At 49.0% G+C, this 26,244-nt stretch overlaps 2 protein-coding genes across 2 annotated transcripts in view; both read left to right on the top strand.

Moving 5' to 3' along the window:
- The first annotated feature begins 353 nt into the window (after nt 1–353).
- FAM180A (family with sequence similarity 180 member A) lies at nt 354–16,012 on the top strand. Its single transcript, XM_057504792.1, has 4 exons — nt 354–666; nt 10,735–10,835; nt 12,308–13,712; nt 14,755–16,012. Exons 1-3 carry the CDS (start codon nt 591–593, stop codon nt 12,650–12,652), a joined length of 522 nt encoding a protein of 173 aa, XP_057360775.1. The 5' UTR covers nt 354–590; the 3' UTR covers nt 12,653–13,712; nt 14,755–16,012.
- A 1,065-nt stretch (nt 16,013–17,077) lies between these two features.
- Nucleotides 17,078–26,244, top strand: part of SLC13A4 (solute carrier family 13 member 4) — a 42,808-nt gene continuing 33,641 nt past the window's right edge. Inside the window, exons 1-2 of the mRNA XM_036905533.2 lie at nt 17,078–18,187; nt 22,978–23,106. Of these exons, the coding sequence (XP_036761428.2) occupies nt 18,089–18,187; nt 22,978–23,106 (228 nt within the window). The 5' untranslated portion in view covers nt 17,078–18,088. The remainder of the gene's footprint in view (nt 18,188–22,977; nt 23,107–26,244) is intronic.

Below are 26,244 nucleotides of genomic sequence, written 5' to 3'. Positions count from 1 at the left end.
TCACTAGGTCTAGCTCCAGGGAAGAGCAACAAGTGACAGTCCAGACGCCACAGTGACTTTGCTGTCCTGAAGGCAACTCTGGGCTCAGCCAGCCCCGCGTCCGCCAGGCAAGCCTCCCAGCGATTGCTGCAACCCTCGCCCCTGGCTGTGGTGTGTATGGGACGGGGACAGCAGCCAGGTCTTCGCCAGGCTCTCTAACAACTTCCACGAGTCTGTTTGCAAAAGAAAAATTCCAGTGGGTGCATCCAACACATGGAACTCAAGTACAGAAATTATATTTATCCGCCCCACTGCCAAGGAGATCACATGCCCTGTGAGTCACTCCAGATGTGCTCAAAAACAGAGTCTCTCTGTGGAAGGCCAGTCTCCCAATTCCGGAGAGAGTCAGATTAACAGGAGTCCCAATCCCCGTTCCCCCCAGCAGGCAGCTTCTGCCTCCGCCCGAGCTGGGCGAGGGCATCTCTGCATTTATAAAGGGGAGGGGTGGTAAGAACTCCACCTCTGCACAGGGAGGACCAGTGTGGGCACACCTGTAGCTCCTGGGGTCCCACTGGGTTTGAGGGCAACTGTTCACCTTTTTGAAGGAAAAGATGTCTTGGAAGACGTTGCTGCTTCTGCTGTTGTATTATGATGCTCAGGCCACTGTGCCCCCCAGGTGGGGCAGGGGTGAGTTGCTTTTGATTTATTTGTTTGTTGGATGTTCATTATTCTTTCTTAAATACAAGTAGGAATTGGGGGGTAGGGGAAGGAAGTGGGGAGAGTGGAGGAGCTGGAAAGAAACTCGAAGTCTCTCTTTTTATCTCATAGCTGACAACTGCTTTATGCTTCTTGACATTTTGGAAGGTGACAGGGGAAATGACACTGAAAAAAATCAAAGCCACTGAGGGAACATGGATGAGGTGGAGAGCGCAGAGGGCATCCTTTCTGACATGCTGGGGCGAAGTCACCTGTGCTTCACAGAATGTGGACAGACTCCCTGGAGTCCCCCCAGCCGGGCAGGGTGGGTGGGGAGCGGTGCCGAGCACTGACACTAACACCAGGGCACTGTGGGTGCCCAGTGCAAAAGGCCTGCTATGCGGGGACCCAACAAAAGGCCCTGAGTGTAGGCTGTGCACTTGGAGGTCAGCATGCTGCTTTCTGAGCGGGGATGGACACAGCCTTCCAGCAGGGGAGAGCTGGCCCAGTGGCAGGAGGGGAAGAGCACCCTTCAGCACCCACGTGTCTGTCCCCCTGCAACTCCCCTGGCCCTGTCAGTCTGCCTGGAAAGGAAAGGGCCCGGCAAGGCTTTTCCCTCACAGCCGACTTTCTTTCCTTGGGATGTAGCTCCTTAAAGTCAGCCTGGCATCTTTTCCCCCATGCCCTGGACGGGCTCGAGTTGGCAGCCCTTGGCAGCCCCTGCAGCCAATTACTTTTGGGTTGCCAAAAGCCAATTACTCTCACTGTTAGGAAGAGAAGGCCGAGGGGTGCTGCCCACTCCTCGCCCATCTCCACTGAAATCTTTCCGCTGCCTAATGTCAGCTGAGGTCTTTCTCCTGAAAAGAACTGGAAAAAGACGTCAGGTTCACAGGTGTTGCTAGACATCCCAAATAGGACAGAGACTGGCATGGCAGCGGCTGAGCCTCCTGGCTCCCAAGGAGCGTCAGGGAGGAAAGGAGTGGCCGGTGAGGGAGGAGAGCAGTACAGAGCAACTGGATCTGAAGTGCAGGGAGGCAAATACCACGGCACTTGTTTGGGGTTTATTCCCTCATTTTTAAGCCTGAAATTAGGAATTTACCAATTCTCTGAGCTAAGCTGTGAAATGATTGCTGCCCAGAGGCAAATAACAAATGTAACATTTTCTCTATCTTCTGATAACCCCTCTCTCTCTCTCTCTCTCTCTCTCTCTCTCTCTCACACACACACACACACACACACACACACACACACACACACACACCCCTCCCTGCTTATGATATGTGCACTAACTTCTAGGGCAACACTTAGAAGTTGAGAGCAAACAGACTTTGGCACTGGGTTCTGCCACTTACCCCTGTGTGGTACTGGGGCCTCCCTTAATTTGCCTATTAAAAAAGGATGACAATATCCACTCTTCCTGACACACAGGCCACCAGAAAGCCAAAAGAGATTACTGGATTTGTAACATGCATGTGAACATAAAGCCATGTTATGAGCTCCCCTGCAAGGAACTCAGAGATTTAAGTTCTGCCTCTCCTTGGCTGTGTGATGTTTGGGAAGTCTCTTCACCTCTCTGTGCTTTAGTTCACTGACAGGTAACATTAACAATAACAACCCTTACCCCGTGTTGTTGTGAAGGTCATATTCAGAAATGCTGATGAAGTGCTCTGTAAATGATGAGGAACCCTATAAACGTTAGCTATTGACTAGCATTTCAAAAAATGAAAAATGTCCCGAAAGAAAGTTTGAGGTTCTCAGCAGGCAGTCCTATAGCAACCCCCTGAGAGCGAGGAATTGGGCCCTGCCCCCTCACTGGGGCAGGTCTGCCCCCAACAGCGTCCAGATAAGACGCGAGGCCAGAGCAGGCGAGGCGGCAGCCAGCGTGAGGGCTGGACGGCAGCCACGGCCACACGGTGCTCAGGGCACACAAGCTGACAAAGTTCCTCTGACCACCATCAGAAGTCTTCCAAGTGGTGAACTGTTTTTCATTTTTAACATTTTTTTCCTAATTATAAAAGGAAAACACAATCCTCATTTTTTAAAAGACAGAATGGGAGTCACACCCAAAGGAAAACAATTTCTCCAAATGTCCTCGCTGTTGCCCTCACCTGCCTCCTTACCCAGCCCCCGCCCAGCTCCAGGACTAATTGAGAATTCCCTTTGGAAACAGAGGGCTACTTCTCCCTGCAAGATCCCCCTCCTCCACCCCAAGCCCAGCCTCCACCCGCACCCGCCCCTGCCCCATGTAGAAGTGTGGAAATAAACCCAAAAGGAACACACCCTGCCGGTGGGACAGCCTTTTTCCTACCATTCTCCCAGCTTCTCCCGGAGATGCTCTCTAGGATTCTGCCCTGGGAGGCAGCTTTCCCCACCAGGGTCGCGGGCACCGCCGTTCCAGCCCCACCAACCCCATGAAGGCCCAGTGACTCACCTGTGGCCAGGGGGCTGCTGGGGAGGCGGCACGCCTGGCCCGAGTCCCGGCCAGCCCAGATCCTGCCAGAGCACCACTTGGTGGGCAGGGAACTAGTTAATCTTAAAAAAAGAAATACATGGATTATGCACTTTATCTATGTTTTTACTAAATACTGTAAATGAGCTCTTGTAAAAGCAGTTTAACAGGGAAGGCTGGCCCTTCAGTTACCTGGATGTATGTCATTTTCCGGTGTCATTTCAGTGTGGTGTGTTTTCTGTCATGACTGTCCCCTGGAGGGAAGGGCCTTTGGCCAGCAGTCAGTGAGTACTGACTGGCTAACTGGACTACATTACTGAGCACAACACACATAGCCACCGTGTTCATGCCACAGGGCAGGTGCTATGCTGACCTTCACAGCTTAGGCAGCCAGATGATGGGCCGTGCCCCGGGTCTCTCAGCTGACTGGATAGAGCTGGGTCTTGACACCCACCCCCAGTATATGGCAGCAGAGTCTAGCTGTCCTCATTCATCCCGTCTCCATCCCTTCCTGGGGTGCCCCTGTTTCCAGCAGCCAGAAGCTCCCTTGGGTAGTGGGAGCTCCCCAGGTGGTGGGACATTCTGGGTAGGGGAGCTGACTCACAGCAGCCCATCAGAAGCACCTCCAGAGGACCCCAGCACACAGGCCAAAGTCTTGGCTAGCTCAGAGTATCACTGCTTCTAAAGGGTTGGCCCAGGAGCAACGAAGTGAATGACATCAGTAGGATCTGGCAAAAGATCTTTTAGAAACTAGAGCTTTTCCTTTCCACACCCACTGTCCTTTCCATAAAGCTGCTTCAAGTTATTCACTAAAAATATGGTTGTACTTTGGCTTGATATGGTGTCTTCTCAATGGTTTCAGCCCCAAGCAAGTCCACTATGGATTCAGTGAGACCAAAGAATGACAATGGAACGCTCCTGTGGTGAAAGGGTTTATACCCAACTTTATTCCCACAGTGGCAGGTCAAGCACTAGAATCCCATCTACTCAGATCGAGTCTGCATGCAGCAAGCCGGTCCCTGCCTCTGGGCCCCTCTGCCCTCCACAGCCGTCTCGGTCTCTGTCCTCAGCGCTGCCACCACCCCAGTCTCTGCTCTCCTATAGCCATGCAACCCTGCAGCCCTGTTGCCGTGCCACCATGTAGCCCAGAGCACTGGGTGGATCTCTTTTATATAGAGTCAATAGCAACGTATTGCCCACATGTGTGTAGTGAGCTAGCAGACCAGGGCCAGGTGAGAGTCCTGGCCACAGGAACCTTCGCTTTATCCACATATGGTCTTCAGTTTGAACCTTTCCAACAAGCTCATTGGTAAAAAATGCTGCACACAGTTACATGGAAACCATAATTAGCTTTGACACTTTTCTGTTATAGTGAACATATTTGGAGATGGGAGGAAAAAAGATTCTTATCCCAGATTATAAAATGTCAAAGAGATCAGTCTGCAAAACAAAGACAAGCTCTTCTACTCAGGGTTTCTGCCTGTATATCTGGGCAAGAAGGTTTGGACAGGCTAAGGTGTGGGGGAGGCAGGTGTCAGTTTTGACTGAGATAATTAAAAATAAGTTCTTGTAGGCCAGAACAGGGGCTCCTCAGGCTTCTGATAATCAGCTGCAAATAAGCTCTAGAATCATCCTGGAAAAGGATTTAGTGAAGCACTCTGAAAAGAACAGTTTAGTGACAAAGGTAGTTAATGTGTTTCTTTAGGATTGTTTATTCATTCAACAAATAGTTATGGGCAGGATGCTAGGTGCCAGGAACGCAGTGGTAAACAAAATGAAATCCCATTCCCTCATGGAGCTCACATTTTAGTGAGAAGGAAACAATTAAAACATATATAAGACATCTGCTTTGCTAGATGGCAACAAATTAGGGACAGAGGCATAGAGGATTATAATTTTAAATAGAACAGTCAGGGAGGAGCTTCCTGAGGAGGTGACTAAAGACCTGAAGGCAATGTGGGAGTGAGCCCTGTAGTCACTGGAGAAAGAGTATTCCAGGCAGAAGGAACAGAAATGTAAAGGTCCTGTGGCAGAAGCATGCCTGGTGTGCTCAATGCACAATGAGGAGGCCTGTGGCAGGGGCGGCAGGAGCCAGGGCGAAAGCAGATTGAGTTCAGACAGGTACCAAGAAGTCAGGTGTATAGTACCTGGTAGCCATCTGAAGAGCTCTGGCTTTTTCTGAGTGAGGGAAAGCCCTAGAGGGTTCTGGGCACAGGAGTGACATCGTCTGACCTTGGTTTTCACAGAATTACCTTAGTCTGCTGTTCAGAATGGAATGAGGGTGGGAACCAAGGATGGCAGTAGAGGCACCATTAGGAGCGATGCTCAAGGTTCAGACCAGGAGGCCAGCAGCGATGCAGCAAGAAATAGCCAGATTCCAGATACATTTTGAAGGCAGAGCTGACAAGATTTGCTGATTAGTTAGATGTGGGACCTGAAAGAAAAAGAAGAATCAAGGAAGAATCGAGGATGACTCCCAGGTTGCTGGCCTGAGCAATGGAGAGGGATGAGGAAGAAGATTGCAAACAAAGCAGGAGTGTGTGTGTGAGTGTGAGTGTGAGTGTGAGTGTGTGCGTGTGGCCTGGAAATATGAAGCTAGAAGTCAGTGTGGCTGAAGGGGGAGAGCCACAGCTGAGGCCGGTGCGGGCCAGGCAGATAGAGAGGGTTGTGCTCTTGCCAGGTGGCTGCAAAGCCCAAGGAGCTGAGGGTATACGCAGGAGAGTGATCACAGGGTCACAGTTATTTGACCTTGTGTCTCATATTATCATGAATTAAAGTTAGAGATCTTTTTAAAGTATGTATGAAGGACTTCAGAATGTTTTATACCAAACGCATTCATTCATTCATAATCAACTACACTATCCTTCCTGGTGTGATTCAGAAGTGAAAAACACCTAGTTAGGGGCAGAGATGTACCTTCAAAAAGATAACATTGTTCACTTTATCAGTGAGATTGGGTTTTTTTTGGAGCCTGAGACATCTGGGTTTCAATCTCAGTCCCCTGGCAAACAAACTGGGTGACCCAGGGCAAGTTTCTTAACCTCCAAATTCCTTCATCTATAAAATGAAACAATTCTACTTACCTCCCAAGGCCCATGTGGAAAACACAAAGCACGCTGACTGGCCCACAGTGGGCTCGTGAGCTGTTAGTCCACGAGCACAGCTATTTTATGAGCACACTGTGGCTCATGAACTCCACATTTTAACAACTTTGGTCTGAGGTCTGAATGCACCTTTCAACAGAAGACATGCACTGAACATGCTATAACATGACTCCTGGATTTTTGGATCCAGCCTGGACTAACATAGTGCATAGTGCAGGTGGCATGATTGTTAACAAGTGAATCATTCGTTCTATGCTGCTGGGTCCCATGTATTGCCGACAACTTCCCAAGGGCTCATTTGTCCAGGGAGTCAGGGAGGAGGGGAGAAGCTCCAGCACCCTCCCCCAAGGCCCAGTCTGCAGCAGACCTTCATGTCAGGAGCCTGGTAATCTCTGGTGTCCCCTGGTCACACTGAGTGGCCCTCCTGGGCATTTTCACATCTTGAAGGAATATCTGGCTATGGCAAAGAATAAAACAAATTGGCTGTTTGACACCAAGCAGAGAGTATACAAAGTCGGTGATTTTGACAAATCTGTCCCAACAGCCTTCTTGTCCGAGGCTCAGTGCTCAAGTGGCACCGAGGAGGGAGTGGGATCCTTCTGCCAGTCTCTGGTCTCCCCCCTCTCAGAGATGTGGATGCTCCTGGCCATCCAGTGGGAGACTCAGGTCCCCCTGTGACCAGCCTTCAGTGCTGCCTGAAGCCGTTCACTGACCACTCGGCGAGGAGAGAACAGAAGTTAAGGGGACCCTATACACCTAGGGGGCAGTAGAAGGGATGGGGAGAAAGGTCAGGAAAGTCTGAAGAGTCTCCACACCGCTGTTTTGTTTGGTTGAGTTGTTTAAAAATAGCTGTTTTATTTTTTAAATCATTCCAAAATATATATTGAGCCTGTGCTGGGAGCCCAGCTTCAGGCAGATGCTGAGGTCAAGCAAGGGAAGCATAAAATGTATTCCTTCCCTCCCCAGAGCCGGCAATCCCGATGAGTCCTTGCAGGGTGATAGACAGCGAAGTGTGAAACGTGTGGAAGAGGTACAGAAAGCATAACAGAGAAGGAACCATGGTGTTCAGTGGGGCTGCGGGACAGGCCTCCTGGGGAGCACGGTGGTTTTGCTAACTATGTGGGAGCCAATCTAGGTTAAAGCTTTGCACACATATACCTCTGAGGGTTGGGCATCTCTTGTTTGGGCCATTTGCACTTCTGGTAGGGTCTAGCCTTCACGGTTACAGACCAGAACATCTGGGGTGACTGTACATTGAACTTTTTACCCAAATGTTTTGGCACGGACCAGCAGCTTATTTCTCGCCCACCACCTCCAGTATCCCCGTGGAGGGGCACTCACTCTCTCCAGGCCTCGTCTTGGCCTGAAGGCAAAGACTTCCATGGCCTAAGTGGGCAGAAAAGCACGTGCCGGACACACAGTCCCAGCAGCCACAGCAATGTGAGGGGACCAGCAGAAGGAAGTGGAACCATGCGGGGAGTGGGCGGAAGGAGTGGTGGTCCATCTTTCAGGTTTCTGAGCTCCCGCCACACTTCCCAAAGCAGCAATCATCCCTTAGTCTAGAGGTTGAAGCTACTTCCAACAGTCTTCCCCTAACTGTGTTGCTTCTTCAACAAGCGTGGGAAAACGGGTTATCGGAAAGCACATGGTCCCGTTATTACACTGAGCTTCGAATAAGGCAGCATTTTCTTCCCCACTCCTTGAGAACGGAGTCCACCTGGGCTGTGCGTGTCGAAGGAGTACGGTGTGCACAGGGAAACACTGAGCCAGCAGACGAAGTTCCCGAAAGGCTGCCATCCCAGGTCTCAGGCGACAGAGCAGAAAGGGCTCTGAGCCCAGGTCCTTCATTCCTATCCCTTTGATTTTGGGGGTGTGAAATTTTTTTAAGGGAAAATACCTTTAATTTCACAGTAAGAGAGGAATTCTGGGATAAGAGTTAAAGGAGTAAAGTTGCTTTTAGATCCCATCCTGAGAAGGGAGTTTCCTCCATCCTTTCATAGTAGGAAGCAAAGAAGGGCAAGCGGACACAAACAGGTCACATCCTGGTGTGGGTGCAGGCCTGGTCCCAGCATCACCGCTCACCGAGGAGAAGCAGTTAAGGCACGTGCACTGCGTGCCTCTAGTCATTTGTCTCCGAAAGCATGACGGCCTTGGTCCCTCCAGATGCTGCTGTGAGGGCCCCTCAAATGGCAGTGGGCTTTGCATGGCAGCAGGGCAGCACTGGCTGCTGGGCCATGGGTCTGGGCACCCCACTGATCATCAGCCCTGCCTGCCCTAATGATCACCTGGGAGCTGTAACAAGTCCTGGTGCCTACATCATCCCAGAGAGGCCCATCGATTGGCCTTGGATGTGACCTTGAGCATTTGGGTTTTTAAAGACCCCAGGAGATTCTAATGTACAGTCAAGGTTGAGAATCACTGGGCTGGCACCGCCAGGGCAGCCCCTTCTAAAAACCCAAGTGCCCTCTGATTCTCAACCTCGGCTGTCATTAAAACCATGTAAGAAGCTTTTTATAATCTTACTGTCCCAGTTGCACCCTAGTTCAGTTAAATCAGAACCTCTGGAGGCAGGACCCAGGCATCCATATATTTTTTTTTATTAAGGTGTCATTGATACACAATCTTATGAAGGTTTCATATTAACAACACTGTGGTTACTACATTCACCCATATTATCAAGTCCCCCCACATACCCCATTGCAGACACTGTCCATCAGCATAGTAAGATGCTATAGAGTCACTACTTGTCTTCTCTTGCTATACTCTAGGCATCCATATTTTTTAAAGCAGCAGCCGGAGCAATGTGGTGATTAGAATCACTGTGGGTGATTCTAATGTGTGGGTGAGGTTGTAAACCTGTGGAGTAGGAGGCACCTCGCTCTCCTGAGCTCCACCAGCAACTACAGGTAGAGGCCATGTATGAACAGAGGCAAAGGTTTCCTCAAGCCTGAAATCTATGATTTGATGGAAATTGGCACTTTCCTGGCAAAGAGAACAAATTCTACTACAATGCTAGGCCAGAATATACTGCTTTGGAGTTCACAGTCTCCTTCCCCAAAAGTGGGTGGGGGAAGCAGGGCTGGTCACTCTGCCTCCTTCACTGCAGGGAATGACCAGCCAACAGCTGTGCCCAGCACACACCCTAGAAGCCTGGGTCTCCAGAAAATCGATTTACCCTAGCCCCTGAGGAGCTTGTGGTGTAGATAAGAAGTGAGTTACAGAGAAAGCAATGTTACAACAGTACTACAGCCAGCCAGTGTTTTCCAGCAAGTGGGAGATTCCTACCAGTGAGCTTTCTCAAGATATGTCCTTTATGTTGAAGATGCTTCATTTTTATCACTTTTGATAGCAATCCTTCTAAAATGCTAATGCAGTTTCCTGCCTTTGTTAACACAGTACCCTGGAAATCACTGGACCCTTTCTTGATGGCCCAAGGGCACCATTATCAAGAAGCAGAGCTGTCTTGCGTGGCCACATGAGTTGTGCTTTGCACAACTTCAGGGGCGCTACTTACCTTGGATTTCACAGACTGGTACAGTTAAGTTGTCCAGTTTTCTGGCAGATCACAATCAAGCGTCTTGAAGAAGCTGCCCCTTTTTTCTATCAACTGGGAGCAGGCTTACCAATTCCTGCTGCACTGCGCCCTGGTACCTAGAGGGGCTGCAGGGAGGACAGGGCTGTCTCCTCCTAGCCTGGAGAACTGCAATTGGTAATGAGTCCTCCTCCACTCTGTGATATTCTGACTTGCCCTTCACGTGTCCTTAGTCTGTTCCTAATTCTTGCTACCCCTCTCTCTCTAGCGGCCCATCCATCTTCTTCCAGATACCACTTCTAAATACAAACACCCTGAACACTGTTGGCAAGTCACTGACTCCACACCAAATGCATTTCTAAGGCAGCTGGCCCTTGGGGGAAGCCCTGAGCTTGGCTCCACACACCCCTGAGTCAAGTCCCAGGGTTTGCGGCAGCTCTTTCTTTACTCTGTCACCGGTGTTCAGATTTGTGGCAGCTACATTCCAGATGCTGGGGAATAGCCAGAAGTCTGATCCTCTGATTAAAAGGGATGTCAACAAAGACAAACCAGCTTTGAACTGATCAACAGCTCAAATGTGCTCTATTAAGGACCAGTATTATTAGGAAACTAGGAGGGAATGGTGTTATTACTATTGGGGAGCAGTATTACTAGAGAGCTCATTTGTTGAATTTGGTGGGTGTTGTTTGCTCATTTCTGTTTTGTTTCATTTTGTGTTGTTTTCATATAAATACCCCAGGGTATACATATCCCTGGATATATTTTTTTCCCAAACTTTGTGGGATGATTCTGATGAGCAAATCTGAAATCACTGGTCTGAATTAGCTTGTCTGTCACCTCTCCCTGCTTTATGTCCACCACCACTTGGAGCCAGTCATGTTCAAGTCTGCACCTTCAACCTTGACCTCAGGGTTAAGCAGAGGAAGGAGGCCAGAGCACACAGCAGCCCTAGAGCTCACTCTTGTTTCTTACAGCCATGCTTTTCCCTGCTGCCCATCGGCCAAAGAGATCCTCATCAATGCCCTTGAACCCCATCCTGCAGAGCTCCCTGGAGGAAGTAGAACTGCTCTATGAGGTAGGCAGATGGGACAGTGGGCAATTCAAGCTCCCCAAAATGCACTGCTCTGCTCCTTCTCTATGTTTTCTGGAGGAGAAGTAATGTGAATCCCTTCTGAGTGGCCTCTGCTGCCGCAGGGACTGGCCTGGACTAATTTGGGAGGTCACTGAATCCTGCCCATCCCAAAGTAAGCTACTCCTCCCTTCCTACATGTCTTAAGAGGGAATGATGGCATTAGGAGTTCAGTCGAGGGAAAAGTAGAGATTTAGGTTTGGCCCAGAGATGCCACTGCCACCTTGTCGGCAGCAGAGCGGGTCAATCCTCTCAAGGAAGGCTTTGAGGCAGGATTCGTCACTAGCGTTCAGGTGCTGCCAAGCCACACGTCTGAGCGGAGTTGTGTCTCTAGTACCTGCGCAGTGTGACAGCTCAGTTTCGGACAGTCTAGGCCACTCCAGAGGCTTCTTTCTCTGCCTCCCACACCACCACCCCTAAGACCCACTTGTCCTCCAAACCACAGGTAAATTTCCCAAGGCCACTTGGTTTGGTTCAATGACAAAACCCCAGGTTCAAGTTCTGAGATTCAGTTCCGGTTCTGCCCCCCGATGAGCTACATGACCTTGCACAAGTCATCATTTCTCTTTCCTCAACTGTTAAGTGAGGAACTACAATGTTCTCCACAATCACCCTCTGCCCCGACATCCTCTGACACCCCCATGGATGAGACTGTCTGGCCCAAGAAAGGGACAGCCTGCCGCAGCCAAGCAGCTGAGCCAAGGGGGAGACTTCAGTTCCTTCCTCAGGGATCAAGCTGGAAAATACGGGCATATCCTTTGCCAAGTCTTGAACATGGGGGTCAGATGAACACATTTGTTTCAGAAAGATAACAGGAGGACAGACTGGAGTCAGGGGAAGTCGGAGACAGAGAAAAGAGCTAAAATCCTGAGTCCAAGAGATATTAGGTTCCTGTGTGGAACCCACCCCTACTCTTAAAGAACAGGTGAGGCACAAGGACAAACCTCTCCATCCCCCTGAATTCCTAGCACAGTTCTCTACATTCTTCAAATTCCCAGCTTCTGACTTTAAATTATCCAAAATAGCCAGTTTATGCTTTAGAAGATCTTTGGTGGATGGAAGGGGAAAAGGCAAGAAGGGGTTGGTCCGGGGACATCAGGAAGAATAAGTAGTCACTTGAGTGAGGCTTTGGACCCGACATGGTGTTAGATGTTGTCCAATTTGTCCCACTTACTTCCCACATTGTCCCAGCGCAGCACTGCTGCCACTCATCGTTTCAGAGGAGAACGAGGCTCAGAGAAGTTAAGTAACGCGTCCAAGCTGACCCAGTCAGCGGGGAAGTTGAAATCCAGGTCTCCTGGACTCCAGAGCTCTTCCCACAGCTGCCTCCCTCCAGGGGCACATGTGATAATGAATAATGGTGTCCTCAGCAAAGCTCAAATGCCTCATGTCTTTCCACATCCTGTATTTCCCCCCAGTTCCTGTTAGCTGAACTTGAGATCAGCCCCGACCTGAAAATCTCCATCAAGGACGAGGAGCTCTCCTCCTTGCGGAAGGCCGCTGACTTCCGCACCGTCTGCAATGAAGTGATCCCCAAGCACATCCCAGACATCCGCCGGCTCAGCGCCAGCCTCTCCAGCCACCCCGGCATCCTCAAGAAAGAGGACTTTGAAAGGACAGCCCTGACTCTGGCCTACACAGCCTACCGCACAGCCCAGTCCCAGGGGCATCAGAAGGACATCTGGGCCCAGTCCCTCCTCAGCCTCTTCCAAGCCCTGAGGCATGACTTGATGAAGTCCTCAGGCCCCAGAGCATCTCGCTGAGACTGGCCTGCACCAGGACCACAGAGCCAGCACCGGCACACACAGTAATCCAGAAAGTCTTCATTCTCTACTCTGTTTCCAGGGACCAGCAACAAAATACATACCACCGACTCAGAGCAGCAAAGATAAAATAAGTAACCCCAATGCCCTTTGCCCCTTGTAGCTTCCTGACAGGCACATCTGATTCATGTCAGAATGTGACCTGGGCTGGAAGGAAGGACTGGAGTGGCAATTCAAGATGGCTCCAGGGGCTGAAAGGTTTGCCTGATGGCATGCTTCACACTGAGTGACGGCCACCAACACCCAGGACCAGGAGTGAGGACACAGCTAGAGGAGCTCGTAGAGGGTTGGGCATGGCGGGAGGGTGGGGGACAGATTTGTTTGGTCCCAAGAGATCAGGGTATGGGTTTGAATGAATATATCTCCACAGGTTCTGTAGTAAGATATAAAGAAAGTAGAGCTATAGCCAAATAAATAAATACACTGTTAGCCAAGGATATATTTCTCAACTTCTCCCAGAGTCACCCAGAAGAATCTGTTAGAAAGTCAGTAACTTTATGACCTACATGTCTTGACTCTTCTTTTCTGAAGACTGAGCTGATCCAGATGACAAACAGGAAGAGGGGCCCGGGATGCTACAGACATGCCTTGTCTTTTGAACAGGGAAACCAAGCTGTGGCAGAGAGGGTCATGCTAAGAAGAAATGGTACCAACAGCCATGCCTGTCCACGCTAATGCTAAAATGATTTAGCTACATCAAATACAAATGACTTCCAGATGACAAAATTTTACTCTTTCAAATGCCAAAACTTTCATTTTAGAAATACTGACCTGATATCTTCTGAACTATGAACTCTATATGAAATTCCTTAAGCCTATATTTAGTACATTTGAAGAAACACTGTAATGATGGAGTTAGATAAGATAACCTCTAACAGTCCTCTACTTCATGGAAGTTCCACATTCAGATAACCGAGCGATATTACAGGGCGGACACGGGGACCTGCACTATCTGTGCCGACCCGGAAAGGTTCCGGGCTTTGCTAAATCTCGGTCTGGGGTAAGCCTTCCTGCTGCTTTCCTCACTCCCAGCCTCTAAGAGTGCACTGTCCTTGGTTGCCAACATCACTTCCCCATTGCAATCCGTTTCTGTTTTAGCTGCCATTATCTAAAAAATAAGATTGCTAGGCTTGTCATAATTCTATGTTAAATAAGAGTTGGTAGATGAAGGCCTCTGCTAGGAGGAAAGCACTGGCTCAGAGGCCCCTCTGGCTTCTCCTGGGTTTACGGCTGGGTTCTAGAGGCTAAAGCTGCAAGCACTTTGCTTGATCTTTGCACGAGTGAAGATTCAGTGGTCTAATTTTGATTCTGAAATGGGTATTTAACAGTCATCATCTAATGATGATGAAAGCTGGTCTGGACTTCTTTAAAGTCTTTGAATGAGTGAGCTTTGCCTAGCAGCACAAGCTGCACAATCTTTCTGGAGAAATACCAGGGTTCAGGAAGAAGGTATTCATCATCAGAAAAATACAGCTTTGCATCCTGATGTTCTCAGGCTAAGATTAAGTGTCGGTCTGTCTGGTTCTCATTCCCTGAGTATACTGCTTTTTTACCTCCCTCATATGTGGACTCTGATATGGTATTTCTCCTCAACTTTTGTCTTTCTAATATTACATGCTCACTCTGACATGGCCATTCCACTTGTCTCTTCTATTTTATTTTAGTTGGTGTCTCTGCTGCTCTATCTTTGGGCCCAGTTCTAATTATCCTGAGGTACCCCCCAGGTCTCTTCTGGCTGACTTTTGCCTGCCCTGTCTGTCTGCCCCTACTCTGACACTCTTCTAGTCTCCTTAGGGTATCAATGTCCTACTAAAACAAAGGTCAGTGTACAGTCAGGGATGGGATTGCCTGGAAGGTGGATCAGCCTGTCTGCCTACCTTCACTATTTGTGCTTCTCCTGGGAAGGGGTCAAGAGAGGCCTGACTCCCTAGACACTGGGCGATACCCTGACAGTCAGAGCCTGCTTCTCACCCTGGGGTTCCACCCTTGGGGCTCACATCCATTCCAGCTCAGTGTATCTCAGGCTTTCTTTTGTTCACCAGGTGGGAAGACCCGCCCCGTAGACCCTGCCTACCATGTTATGACACACAGGGCTGCTCCCAGGGATAGGAGATCCATGAATGGGAAGATGGTTCCCAGGACCAGTGACAGCAATGGTAGTTCGTTCACCCTGCAACAAGAAAATAAAGGCACTTTTGTACTCATACATCTGGGCCCATATTTATGTGGCAAGCAATGACTAAACAAAACAGAAATGAGAAGGGCATGGTCTTTTTAAAGACAAATGAAAATTTCATTTTCAGGAGCTAGACACTTAAACACTATTTTAGTCTGAATACAAATTAGTTGTTTACCCACAAAAGGTTGTATAACAATAACTTCACTTACACGCAAAATCAAATATGCTCACCACTACCACCCAAAAACCTGGCTCTTTGTCCTGGACGGACTGGACAGAAAGGGACGCTCCCATTTTGTCTTATTAATGACACCCTGTACATACCACAGTCACAAATGAGTCATTTTTTGTCATTTTTACTCAGACAGAATGATTTGGGGTGTGATGCTTGTAGTGGCAACTTGCTGTTGACTTATGGAATACTGCTGGGAAGTTTTAGGATCTAAAACTTCTGGAAGTTTCCTCTATAGTTGACATGCTCATGGCTTCCTTTGGTGTCACCTGAGACACTGAAAAACATCCATGTGCTAAAACTTACATTGCTCTGTCATCTCACCTGGAATCTAACTACAAAAGAATCACCAAAACAAGTGGTAAATCAGTCAGAATGTATTTCCACAGGTAAACTGGTCTAAAGTTAAATGTTTATTAAATGACTTTACATGGTGCCTCTTATTTTCCTAACTCACTTTAATGTCTTACATTTTGTTATTATTGTGGTAATAAAAAAACACATGATTTGAAATTTACCATCTGAACCATGTTTAAGTGTAAGTGCAATAATGTTGAGTTCATGCACATTGTTTTGTCACAGATCGCTCAGACTTTTTCATCTGGCAAAAAATGATCCCTATGGAACAACTCCCCTTTTCCCTTTTCCTCCAGTCCCTGGCAACTACCATTCTACTTTCTGTTTCTAAGAATTTGACTACTTTAGATACCTCATGTAAGTGGAATCTGTCTTACATTTCTTAAACATCATATTCTAGAAAATGTTTTCTTCATCTGAAAAATGGATAGAGTCCTGAAGGAGAATTACAAGTCTTACTGGGTCACTCACCTTGCCTGTATTTTATTTAACACATACTTACTTATGGTGTAATAAAAATGCCATGATCAAGTTACTAGCCTCAGTGAAATCTTTGTTATCTCAGATTATCTCGCCAAGGAATTTGAAGCAGCTCATGGATTTAACAGGGATGTGGATTTCCATAGCTATTTATTATTACCCAGTCTCTTTAATGTCTGCCACTAAAACATGTGGTATTATTCACTGTGAGCTTTAAAATCATCACAAAAATGTACATGCTAAGTACAGTAGCCAGGCCTTAACATGCATTTGAAGAGATGAGTCAAGACAGCCCATCTTCCAACAGCAAGTAATTAATTCCAGAGGGGACGCAAGCTGTCCACGGTTGCCCCTGCCTTAGAAGTCAAGAAGAACTGGTTTTCTGGAGTCATTTCTCTGCTCACCTTCCCTTTAGCCTGGTCATCATTCCCAACCAGTATAGCTGCAGGCCTTGGAATGCTGTTCGCAGCATTCTGCAGTCAAGAAAACCTTAATTGCATAATCCTTGATTTTGTTTAGCAACTCCCAGATCAAGGCAATGCTTGCCAAGGACTACTACTTAGAGAATGTTTGGGGTTTTCCTTTTTTTTCTCCCTTGCCCCAAAGTCACAAGTTCTTTCTGAGAAAAAAGGCTGACAGCTTCTCGCAGTCTGTAAGCAGCAGGAATTCCAGAGGTCAACAGCTGCTAAGGCCCTGACCCCGAACTTGTCAACTTTTTCCCTGCCCTCCTACCAGCTCCCTGCATACCAGCCAAAGGGGCCTTCTGCCTGTTTCTTGATAAAGAGCCTCAGAGAGGAGCATTTGAGCACCTACCTCAGCCAGAACACCACTGACATCTGGGCTCCAAGGACCTTTGAAATGAGCCTGACACCTAGACTTCTCCAGAGAGGCAGCTCCCCTCCCCATTCTCCCAGAAAGGGTCTGTGGTCTTTCTTCCCCGCTATCACCCTCTGCTGACCCAGGCACTTGAGCATTCATCCAGATGCTGAAGCAAACTATCTCTGCCACCAGGGAAGCCCGAAAGGCTTGATATTGTACACTCTGGGGCAAATGGCTCCAGAATTAATACTTTATTTTCTCCCTACCACCAGACACAACTTGCTAAGGACTAGGCCAGCAAGTGGTCCTCCCGGGAAAGTTCTGTGTGCTGTGGCCCGCGGTGATAAGGCAGTGCTTCGGGAAGTGGGACTCTGTTTATGAGGAAGGTCATCACTCCGGCCCCTAGGATGCTGGAGAAATAAAAATAAGCTCTGCACGTTGCGGGGGTTCTGCACAGTCAGCAGGCCCCTGCTGGGACCAGTCAAGAGCTGCCTTTGGAAGAGATCCTGACTTTCCAACGCGCAGATTGGCCTGGAGGAATGGGAGGGGCTGCTGCCTCTGCCCCGCTTCCCATAGGTGAATGAAAGTCAAGGTGGGCCTCCAGCAGGGTTTTGTCCTGTGACAAGGAATGTCTCCAGGACTTTTTTTCTGCTTTGGAGGCCCAGGATCAAGGCAAATTACAAGCGGGAAACCAATGTGAAGGAAAAACGAACCAAGTTAAGGTGCCAGATCCTGGGAGAGAAGACCAGCCCTCTCAGAAGCCTGAATCTGCTGCCGACAAACTCGGGGGGAAGGGGCTTGTTTTAAGGGAAAGGGGATACCAGATTTTTTTAAGAGAAGGGGGCACAGCAAGCACAGGTAGGAGGTGAAACTGGTACTGCCCAAAACAGGCCATCAGAGAGAGGAAAATGATGGAGGGCACAACATGCTCTGGGTATTTTTAATTTTTAAAGCCTTTAAGTGACTTCTTCCAGGCCGAGCAGCAGCAGCTTGGTGAAGGGGACTTTTGCTGAGCCCAGAATGAGGTTCCGCTCTTACTGACCAAATAGAGGGAACCCACGATGTCCCCGTCTGTCACCCTTGCCCGTTCCCTTTTGCTGGGCATGAAACGATGCTCACCGATCCCAGCTAAAACAGGAGACGAAGAGCCCAGCCTTCTGTGCAAACCGGGGCTGTAACTGCGCTCTTCTGCCCCCAAGACGGGACAGGACTCCTGGAAGCCGAGGTCTAAGAAGGCTCCCTGGACTGACTGGGCGCTGAGCAGTGCCAGGGGGAGCCAGGCCCTTAGCTGCCGCTCGGAGCCAGAGGGATGGGTTTGCTCAAGGGCCTCCTGCGAGCCCGGAACCTGCTGCTCGTCGTCTTCGCGCCGCTCCTGCTGCTCCCTCTGCCCGTGCTGCACCCCAGCAGCGTAAGTACAGGCCCGTCCCCTCCAGGCCAGGGTTTGGGGGGCTCGGGGCATGGGGTACCGATCAGTGCCTCCGTGTGGTTTTCTGTTGGACGTGGTTTTCTGGAGGACACTGAAATGCTTTCTTCCCCCAAACTGCCATTTTCGTCCCTCCACCCATTGCCAGTGCCCCAACCCCATGGCCCTCAGCCAAGAGGAAGATCAGAGTGGCAGGACGGGCTGATGTGTGCTGCGGGGGCCAGGGGCCAGCCTGCCCACAGCAGCAGGGGGACCAATAAGGAGAAGGCCCCCCTGGGCAGCCCCTATTGGTCAGCAGCCAACATGTGGCCATCTTCTTCTGAGAGCCCCAGGAGATGCAGGCAGGGCTCCCAGTGGTGCTGAGGAGGATGGGGCAGGGAGGCAACTACAGCCCCAAGACTCAGGTGGGTGGGGTGGCATGGCATCCCAGGGGCTCTCCCACACCTGCCCAGCACCTGTGGTGAGTGGGCTCAGAATACCAAAAGCTGAAACTCAATCTCTGAAGTTCCCTCTGCTTGAAGTTGGAAGCAGAGCTTGGCATCATGCCCTGGTCCCATGGACAAGGCCCTTTGATTATTTGCATCCTGTGTCTTCTCTGTGCTCTGTTGACATCAAATGCCATAATAAAAAAGAAACAGGAGCCCCCAGCTCTAGGCCACGGCCGAATTTTGGCAGGGTTTGTGCAAGCAGAGACACCCAAGCCTTGTCTCTGCACCCGGCTCGCTTCTCAGTCAGGGGCTGGCCTCCTTCCTTCCTTTCCCTGCCCTCCACCTCCTCCTCTCTGTGGCTTTACCCCTTCACCCCGGGGGGCACTGCCCTTGAGACTTTAGGAAAAATAAGCTAAGAGGTTAATCGTGTTTGCAGGAGGGGAAGAGCTCTTCCATGCTCGCTGAGTAACTTGGTAACTAAGATTAAGTTATGAAGTTAAATAGAGGGGATTAGGATGGCTTGCCTTAAAAACAAACTGGCTTAAATCTTTAGTTGAATAAATACCCCAGAATGGCAGGGAGATGCTGATTAACCCAGCCGGGAGCAGCAGACTGATCGCTGCTGACAGCTTTCCTGGGCTGTATGCACACTAGTCCGTTTTCTGCTTTGTCCAAAAGGGGCTGGTATTTTTTTATTTTCATGGTTGGCTGGCTGGTTTTTTCACTCAGTGTCAGATGGATTTAAGGGAAAGCTAACTGAAGATACATTACCCTCTTCTCCAAAGCAGTAGCAGGCACCCCTTGGGTCTCCCTAAAGTCAGCACCACAGTTGGGGATGACTCTAGCGTGTGGTGTTCCCTACATTTCATTCTGGGACCCTGGGTTTGGGCTTCTCAGTTACCAATATCTAGTGAGAAGTATCTACAAGATGGAAAAAAAAAGTATTGAGATAGGCAAAATAATCTATAAATTTAATGGAAAAGGGGCATTAAAACAGAAGAGGAGAGAAAGGGAAGGCCAGGTGAGCCTCTGCTCTGTTTGGGTTTATAAATAATTTCTCAACAGATTTTTAAAGCTGGGTTTACGAAGACCAAGAGGCATTGCCCTTCCTTAACTTAGCCCCTTCTCCCAGACTTTCACTTGCAGACAGGGTTTCTCAACAGCAGCACGAGGGACGCTGGGCCCCGCTCCTTCTTCCGGGCAGAGGAGGGCTGTGCAGCACAGGGTGTTCGGCAGCGTCACTGGTCTCGACTGACAGCTGCCAGTAGCACACACTGCCCTCCGCTATGACTGCGAAAATGCTTCCAGATATTTCCAAACATGCCCTGGGTGGGGAGTTGCCCCCAGTTGAGAGCCAGTGCCTTAAGAAAATGGAAATATGCTACCTCAGAGCTCCCCAGTCAGCGCACATGGGTTAACGGAGAGCAGGTGTTCAGCCTCCATGGCCCCCGGGGCAGCCAGGTGCAGGCTGGGGGACCAGTGCCCTCAGAGCTGGAGGAAACTTGCTCCCCGCGTGCCCCGGCATGCCCTGCGATGGTTCTGTGTGTGTGTGTGACAGTGTCAACAAGGTACTGCTTCTCCTCCTCATGATGATATAAAAGCACCTAAAGATCTCCAGTGCCCACCAGAGGCACAAAACAGCACACAGAACGTCTCTCACCCATCCTTCCCCCATTCCATCACACTTTCAGATTCTGATATGTAGTTCTTAAGTTTCTTAATGGACTTGATTGCTCAGAGCTGGAGCTGAGGGAGGTGCCACGGCAGAAGCTCCTGGCTTGCAGTTCTGATGGCTCTTCAAAGTGACAAGCACATCTTAGGAAGGACCAGGATGACTTTCCCCTTTTTGCTGCCCAGCTCACTAAAACCAGGGGCCTGGGTTCGGTTTACCATATTAGAGAAGAGGGCACAGGAGGGAGTGTCACTCACTACACCCTGCTTCTGTGTCTCTGGTGAGATAAAAGTTGCATACAACTTCCAAGCTAGATTTCAAAAAGGCCTCCCTGTCATTTATGACAGCAAACAAACAGCCCTCAAGCTCCTACCAGAGAAGTGTGAATGGTATATCACTGGGGTCAGACTGCTTGGAAAGGAGTAGATGCAAATACATTTAGTAGCAGAGTCAGGAAACACTCAAAATGGGGAAATATCACTTGTGAACTCTCTCTTTTATTTGAAAACAAGAGCAGAAAAGTACTGACAATACTCTGACTTAAAGGCACTGTGTGAATTCTCACCATCCCTGCCCACCTGCTGCCCAGTGGCAGTACTAAGGGGCTGGAGGTTTCCATTCTCTGTCCAGCGGGTAAGAAAGACCTGATAGCCAGCAGAGGAACCCAATTCAGGGCAGCAAACACCGACTAAGCTACCTGCCACCCACCAGCCAGATGTGGGGCCACAGGATTCCTGGACTCAAGCTTCGCAGAGTATTTTGGGTTGTCTCAACAGAAGCTTACCTACCTGTCTGAATTTTGAGAAGGCTGAGAAGGGGGCAAAGGAAGCTCACGTGAATCTCACGGACGAACGGAGTGGTGAGCGTAAGGAGAGGCCCTCTGACGGTGCTCTCCTGGTCATTCTTCTTTGTAAGCAAAGTCCAAATAAAAATGGTAGTTTACCCTGATCTCAATTCTGCTGATGTAGGTGGCTTAGTGACTCCTTCCAGCAACCTACTGTAATTCCTCACAACAGTTACAATAAAAAGTTTATCTCCTGTGAATTGTGGCCCTGTAAGGACCAGGACAAGAAAGACTGAAGGTTCTCTGGAAGGAGCAAGGGCTCCACAGTGAGGGACATTCTGTCCTCTTTATCTTCAGCCAGAGTCAAGACCAGCCATTCCGTCTCCTTCTCAGAAACAACAGGAGAGTGAGTGGGCTCAGGTGGGCTAAAGAGCTTTGACCTCCTCTAGGTAGTTATACGTCTGCAACAAAGGGGTATTTCTCTAAATTGCATTCTTTTCCAAATGGAGCCTTTTTTCCCCCACTATTGATTGTGTTGTCTTATCGGCATTTCCAAAAGTTTTAACTTCTCCCTGATCCTTTGACCCCAGAGAAAATCTCAGTGGGAGCTACAGTCAACAACTGCTGGGCCCAGTTCCCATTTCTTAAACCCAATCCCATAATCCATGCATATCAGGAGGGAGCAAGGTCCTGTCCAGCCAAGCTGGGTTAATCACTTCTGATGCCCCTCACTGATCATGGCGACCTTTTGTAACTTTTGTGCAACAGTTTGAGAACGCGTGTTCTGAACCCAAGGGAGAGATAAACAGAATAAGATTTGTCAGGTTCCTTGATCATTAGCCAGGCTCAGGGCAGGTCAGACCTGAGCCCAGATGGCTTAGAACTATGTATAAATTGAGGAACCCCCAGCCAGCTTGCATCTACCATACAGTGGACCTCCCAGTCCACTGGTAAGGCACTTAGACAGTAACCTCCCCCAAGAGCAAGGCGACCTTTCTCAACACCATTAATCAGCGCCATTCCAAGCAACCATCATTACCGGAGGCCAAGGTTATGGAGTGCTGATTTTTCATAAGAATGTGTACTTACCTTTTCTGTATACTCCCAGGTGGTGCCACCAGCAAAGTGCGTGGGCTGGGGAAAACTCTGGTCAGTTCCTAGGCCTTCCCTTCTAGGCAGACAGCATTCCTTACTCCCTTTGGCAGAAGGATGTTTCCATGTGCATCAGGCAGGTGGAATGAAGTCCCAGGGCAATAAGATCCAGGTACTGCTTAGGGCACTGGTTCAAAACCAGAGACACACTTTCCCCCCAAGGAACATTTGGCAACATCCAGAGACATGTTTAATTGTTTGTTACAACTGGGGAGGTGCTACTGACATCTAGTGGGTAGAGGCCAGAGATGCTGCTAAACTTCTTAAAATGCACAGGACGGGCCAATAGCAATGAATTATCTGGCGCACATGTGAACCAACTACACAGATTGATCTCTGTCCTCAACTACTCTGAGAACCTCTGTGTCCAATGCTAAAATATCCTTCCCCTGTCCAAGCTAAAGCTGTGATCGCAACCTTTGCAGTATATTATCGTGGGTTTGGACACTGCAGTTAATTTCAATCCCCTGCTGCACAGTTTCAGGAACCAGCAGAGCAGTGATACAATAGTCCAAGGGGGCCACCCTACTGGAAACCAGTTCAAGCCACGTGCCAGGCATCAGTCCATCCAAGGAGCAACCATCACTTCACACATCAAAGTATGGACGCCCCACCCCACGTAGCACACATTCACCTGCCAAGGCCACTTTGTGCCTCCCAGGGCTGGATCCTGGGGCCTGAGGCCTCCCCGTGGCAGTGGCTGTCGCTGTGCTGACAGTCCCCTTTCTCCCCCTTCCAGGAGGCCGCCTGTGCTTACGTGCTGATTGTGACTGCCGTGTACTGGGTGTCGGAGGCCGTGCCTCTCGGAGCTGCAGCCCTGGTGCCCGCCTTCCTCTACCCGTTCTTCGGAGTTCTCCGATCTAGTGAGGTCAGAGCCCTTGGGGCCCAGTCCCTACTTGGGGCCCGGCCATGCCAGTGAAATAGGGGCCAAGGTGAAGGGGATCCACAGAGCACTTGAGGAAGGGGCTGTCACCCTCGGCAACAACCCTTCAGCACTAAGCCTCTGCCCCTGTTGTTCCAACCCTGAGCTCCAAGTTCCTTTCCTTCACCCCGTGACCCTCATCTCCCTCAAACTGCTTCTTTCAGGAAGCCTTACTTGATTAACCACACATCCAGTAGCTCCTTCAGTCTGAAATCCTTTAGGAACTGGATGATTGGCTCAAATAACTAGGCTCTCGATGATCTTTCTGTCTTTTTTATGTCCATTTTGACTATAAGCACTCAGTCAGGAATCAGACCTCCCTGGTCTTCTGAGTCTCATCATAAAGCTGAGCCCACACAGAGCCCGCATCCAATAAATGGTGACTGAGAGACTTACCAGGTTCCCCTGAGTCCTGACAATGTCTTCATTCACTTCCCCTAAAAAACATTTCTGCTCCTCCTTCCCCAACTCAAGGTCACTGCGTTTTGTTTCCTTGGCTGCCCTCTCACCCACCCAGAGCCTGACCTCTCTGTTCACTTTCTCTCTATGGCTTTCTGAAAAGCTCAAACAGAAACTGTCAATATGAAGCCCAGGATGTGGTCAAATTTCAGGGCAAACACTTAAGCCTCCCACAAACAGGGAAGAAGGAAATCACAGCCTGAAGCTGGGAGCAAGTCTCCATTCAGGAACGCTTGGTTCCATCTGGACTGTCTTGTTTAGCACCTAGTCTCTGCTTGGAGTTTCTGATGCAGATGAATGATAGAGGTTAAGGACAAAGGCACAAAATAAAAAGGAAAGGGAACTAATGTTTGAGTGCCTACTAAGAATTAGGCACTACATGGCAAGTGCTATGTTAGTTATGTAATACTCCCAAGATCTCTACAAGGTGACCGTTAGTATTTCCATGCTACAGATGAGGAAAAAGGCTCAGAGAGTTAAGAAACTCACCAAGACCACGATGCAGGAAGTAGCAGAACTGGATTCAGACTCATACCTATTAGATTCTAAAGTCTATGCTCTTGCTTACTATGCCAGAAGAAATACACTCCGTAAAGTATCGTGTAGTTTCCTGATGAATTGTGACTAAGACCTGTGGCTCTCTTTTCCCATGTGACATGAGGAAGGAATCATGAAGCTGGGCCTATGGGATGCCTTAATGATGGATAACAAAACTTTTTTGAGATTCCAAAAACAGAATAAGATGATCCCCTAATTGTTGTACTTGACCGCAAATGAATGATAGGCTTTCTACCGGAAGGACTCAACTGGCCAGTTTTGTTTGTTTGTTTAGGTTTGGGGTTGCTTTCATTTCACTTTGTTTTGTTTTTTTGTTTAGAGGGACTTTTTTTTTGTGGCACTGAGTAGCCATAATACTCTCAGGGTTCCAAAAAGGATGCAATCCCCCAAACCCTCCACTTTTATTCCTGGAGATGGCTACATAACCAATATCTGGGGGACCCCCATAAAAGTTAGCCTGCAACCTGAATCTCCAGGCCACCACTCCAATTCTCCCTCTTCCTTTGTGGCAAAGAAGAGAGGTAGTTCGGTTCTGTGCATGTGCCTGAAAGAACCATCAACCTTACATGTGACTTTTCTTAAGAGAAACGTATGAACTTGTTCTATAGGTTTCTCTTTGAAATTGTGAAACCAAAATCCATTGAGTCAGGGGGTGAAAGTAGAGGGCGGGAAAAGAACGAAGTTATGAAAAGAACTGAATCTTAAGTAACATTTAAAGTGGGCTATTAGTTAAAAGGCCTCTATCTTTGTATTTCACTACAGGCAGCCCTGAAGCCAGTAACATGAGTTGGCCTTAAAGTAAATGATGTCTCTCGTGCTCCAAGGGCTGCCTGCAGGTGGGCCCGTCAGCCCCTGCACACAGCAGAGATGTTGCTGGGCGACAGTTCATCCCAGGGCCACCCCTCTGCACAGCCAGCATGGGCAAACCTGTAAGGAGGCTACGGAGGCAGTCTGTGAGGGTAACAGGACTTTGTGAGAGAAAAGGGCTTCAGGCATTGTTTTTGCTGAGGCTGGAGCCAAGAAACGTTGGAGAAGCTAGAGGGCAAGTTTTGTCATTTGAGCTGGAAAGCCCGACCCCATCTGTCTGATAAGGTGGCAGTGTCTGGTGATGCTATTTAGCAGTTGGGCTGCAGGGAGCAGCTGAGCCATATAGTTGTTTAAGTGGCCTTCTCAACTCAGATTAGAGGAGGGTGCTGATAAGATAGAGGAAAGGAGCTAGAGCCCTCTGTGAACCAATTAACTCTGCAGGCAGAGAAAACACCTATTCCACCCCCTCACTGGCATTCACCAGGGCCCACTGGGAGGAGCTAGGCTCGGGGTCTGCATAAGCCCCCATCCCAGGACTTGTCATTCACCAAACCCACCTTGTGCTTTCCCAGTCCCTTGCCTTCACTCAGGCTGTTCTGCCACCTTGGAAAGTTCCCTCCAATTTCTTCAACTTTTAAATTCTACCCAATTACACCCTTCAGGAAAACTCCTCACAGATCTCACATGTAAGTGTTGTTCCCTTCCCTTGGAGCCTATTGGATGTCTTAATCCTTTAAAGGTACATCAAATACACCTGACACAAATGTTTTGTAGATGCGTCCTCTCTGCACAAACACTCACACCCCCTCAGATCTCTGATGTCTTATGTCTTAGATGCAGCCCAGGCCATCTTTGCACTAGCCCCTAGTTAAAGGTTCTTGACTGCAATGTTCTTCATGGCGTGTCAATAGTGCACTTTTCACATGAAGGAAGGCATGGAAATAGGACCAGTATGATTCTGGGAATGTGGGTTTTGTCCCCCATGGTATTCACTCAAAGTTCAGAAAAATATTTTCTGATTTCTGTACCTACCATGTGCAATATGGGGTGTTACAGGTACCCTGCAGGCGACAAAACTAAAACACAGAGTTTCTGCCCTCTTGAATCTCACAGGCAATGCTTCTGAGCTTCTGGCTGTCAGCTGGATGTGCGCATACAAAAGGTTAACTTTATGGCTTTTTGATCAGCAGGTATTAAGAGTTTGTTGTGCACAAACCTTAGACAGCTTTCTCTCTGCGGAACTCAGGTACTGAAGAGAGA

This window comes from Manis pentadactyla, chromosome 7 (genome assembly GCF_030020395.1).
Source record: "Manis pentadactyla isolate mManPen7 chromosome 7, mManPen7.hap1, whole genome shotgun sequence".
Classification (NCBI taxonomy): Eukaryota; Metazoa; Chordata; class Mammalia; order Pholidota; family Manidae; genus Manis; species Manis pentadactyla.
The sequence above is the reverse complement of the archived record's forward strand: the minus strand, read 5'-3'. Positions and strand labels throughout refer to the sequence as shown.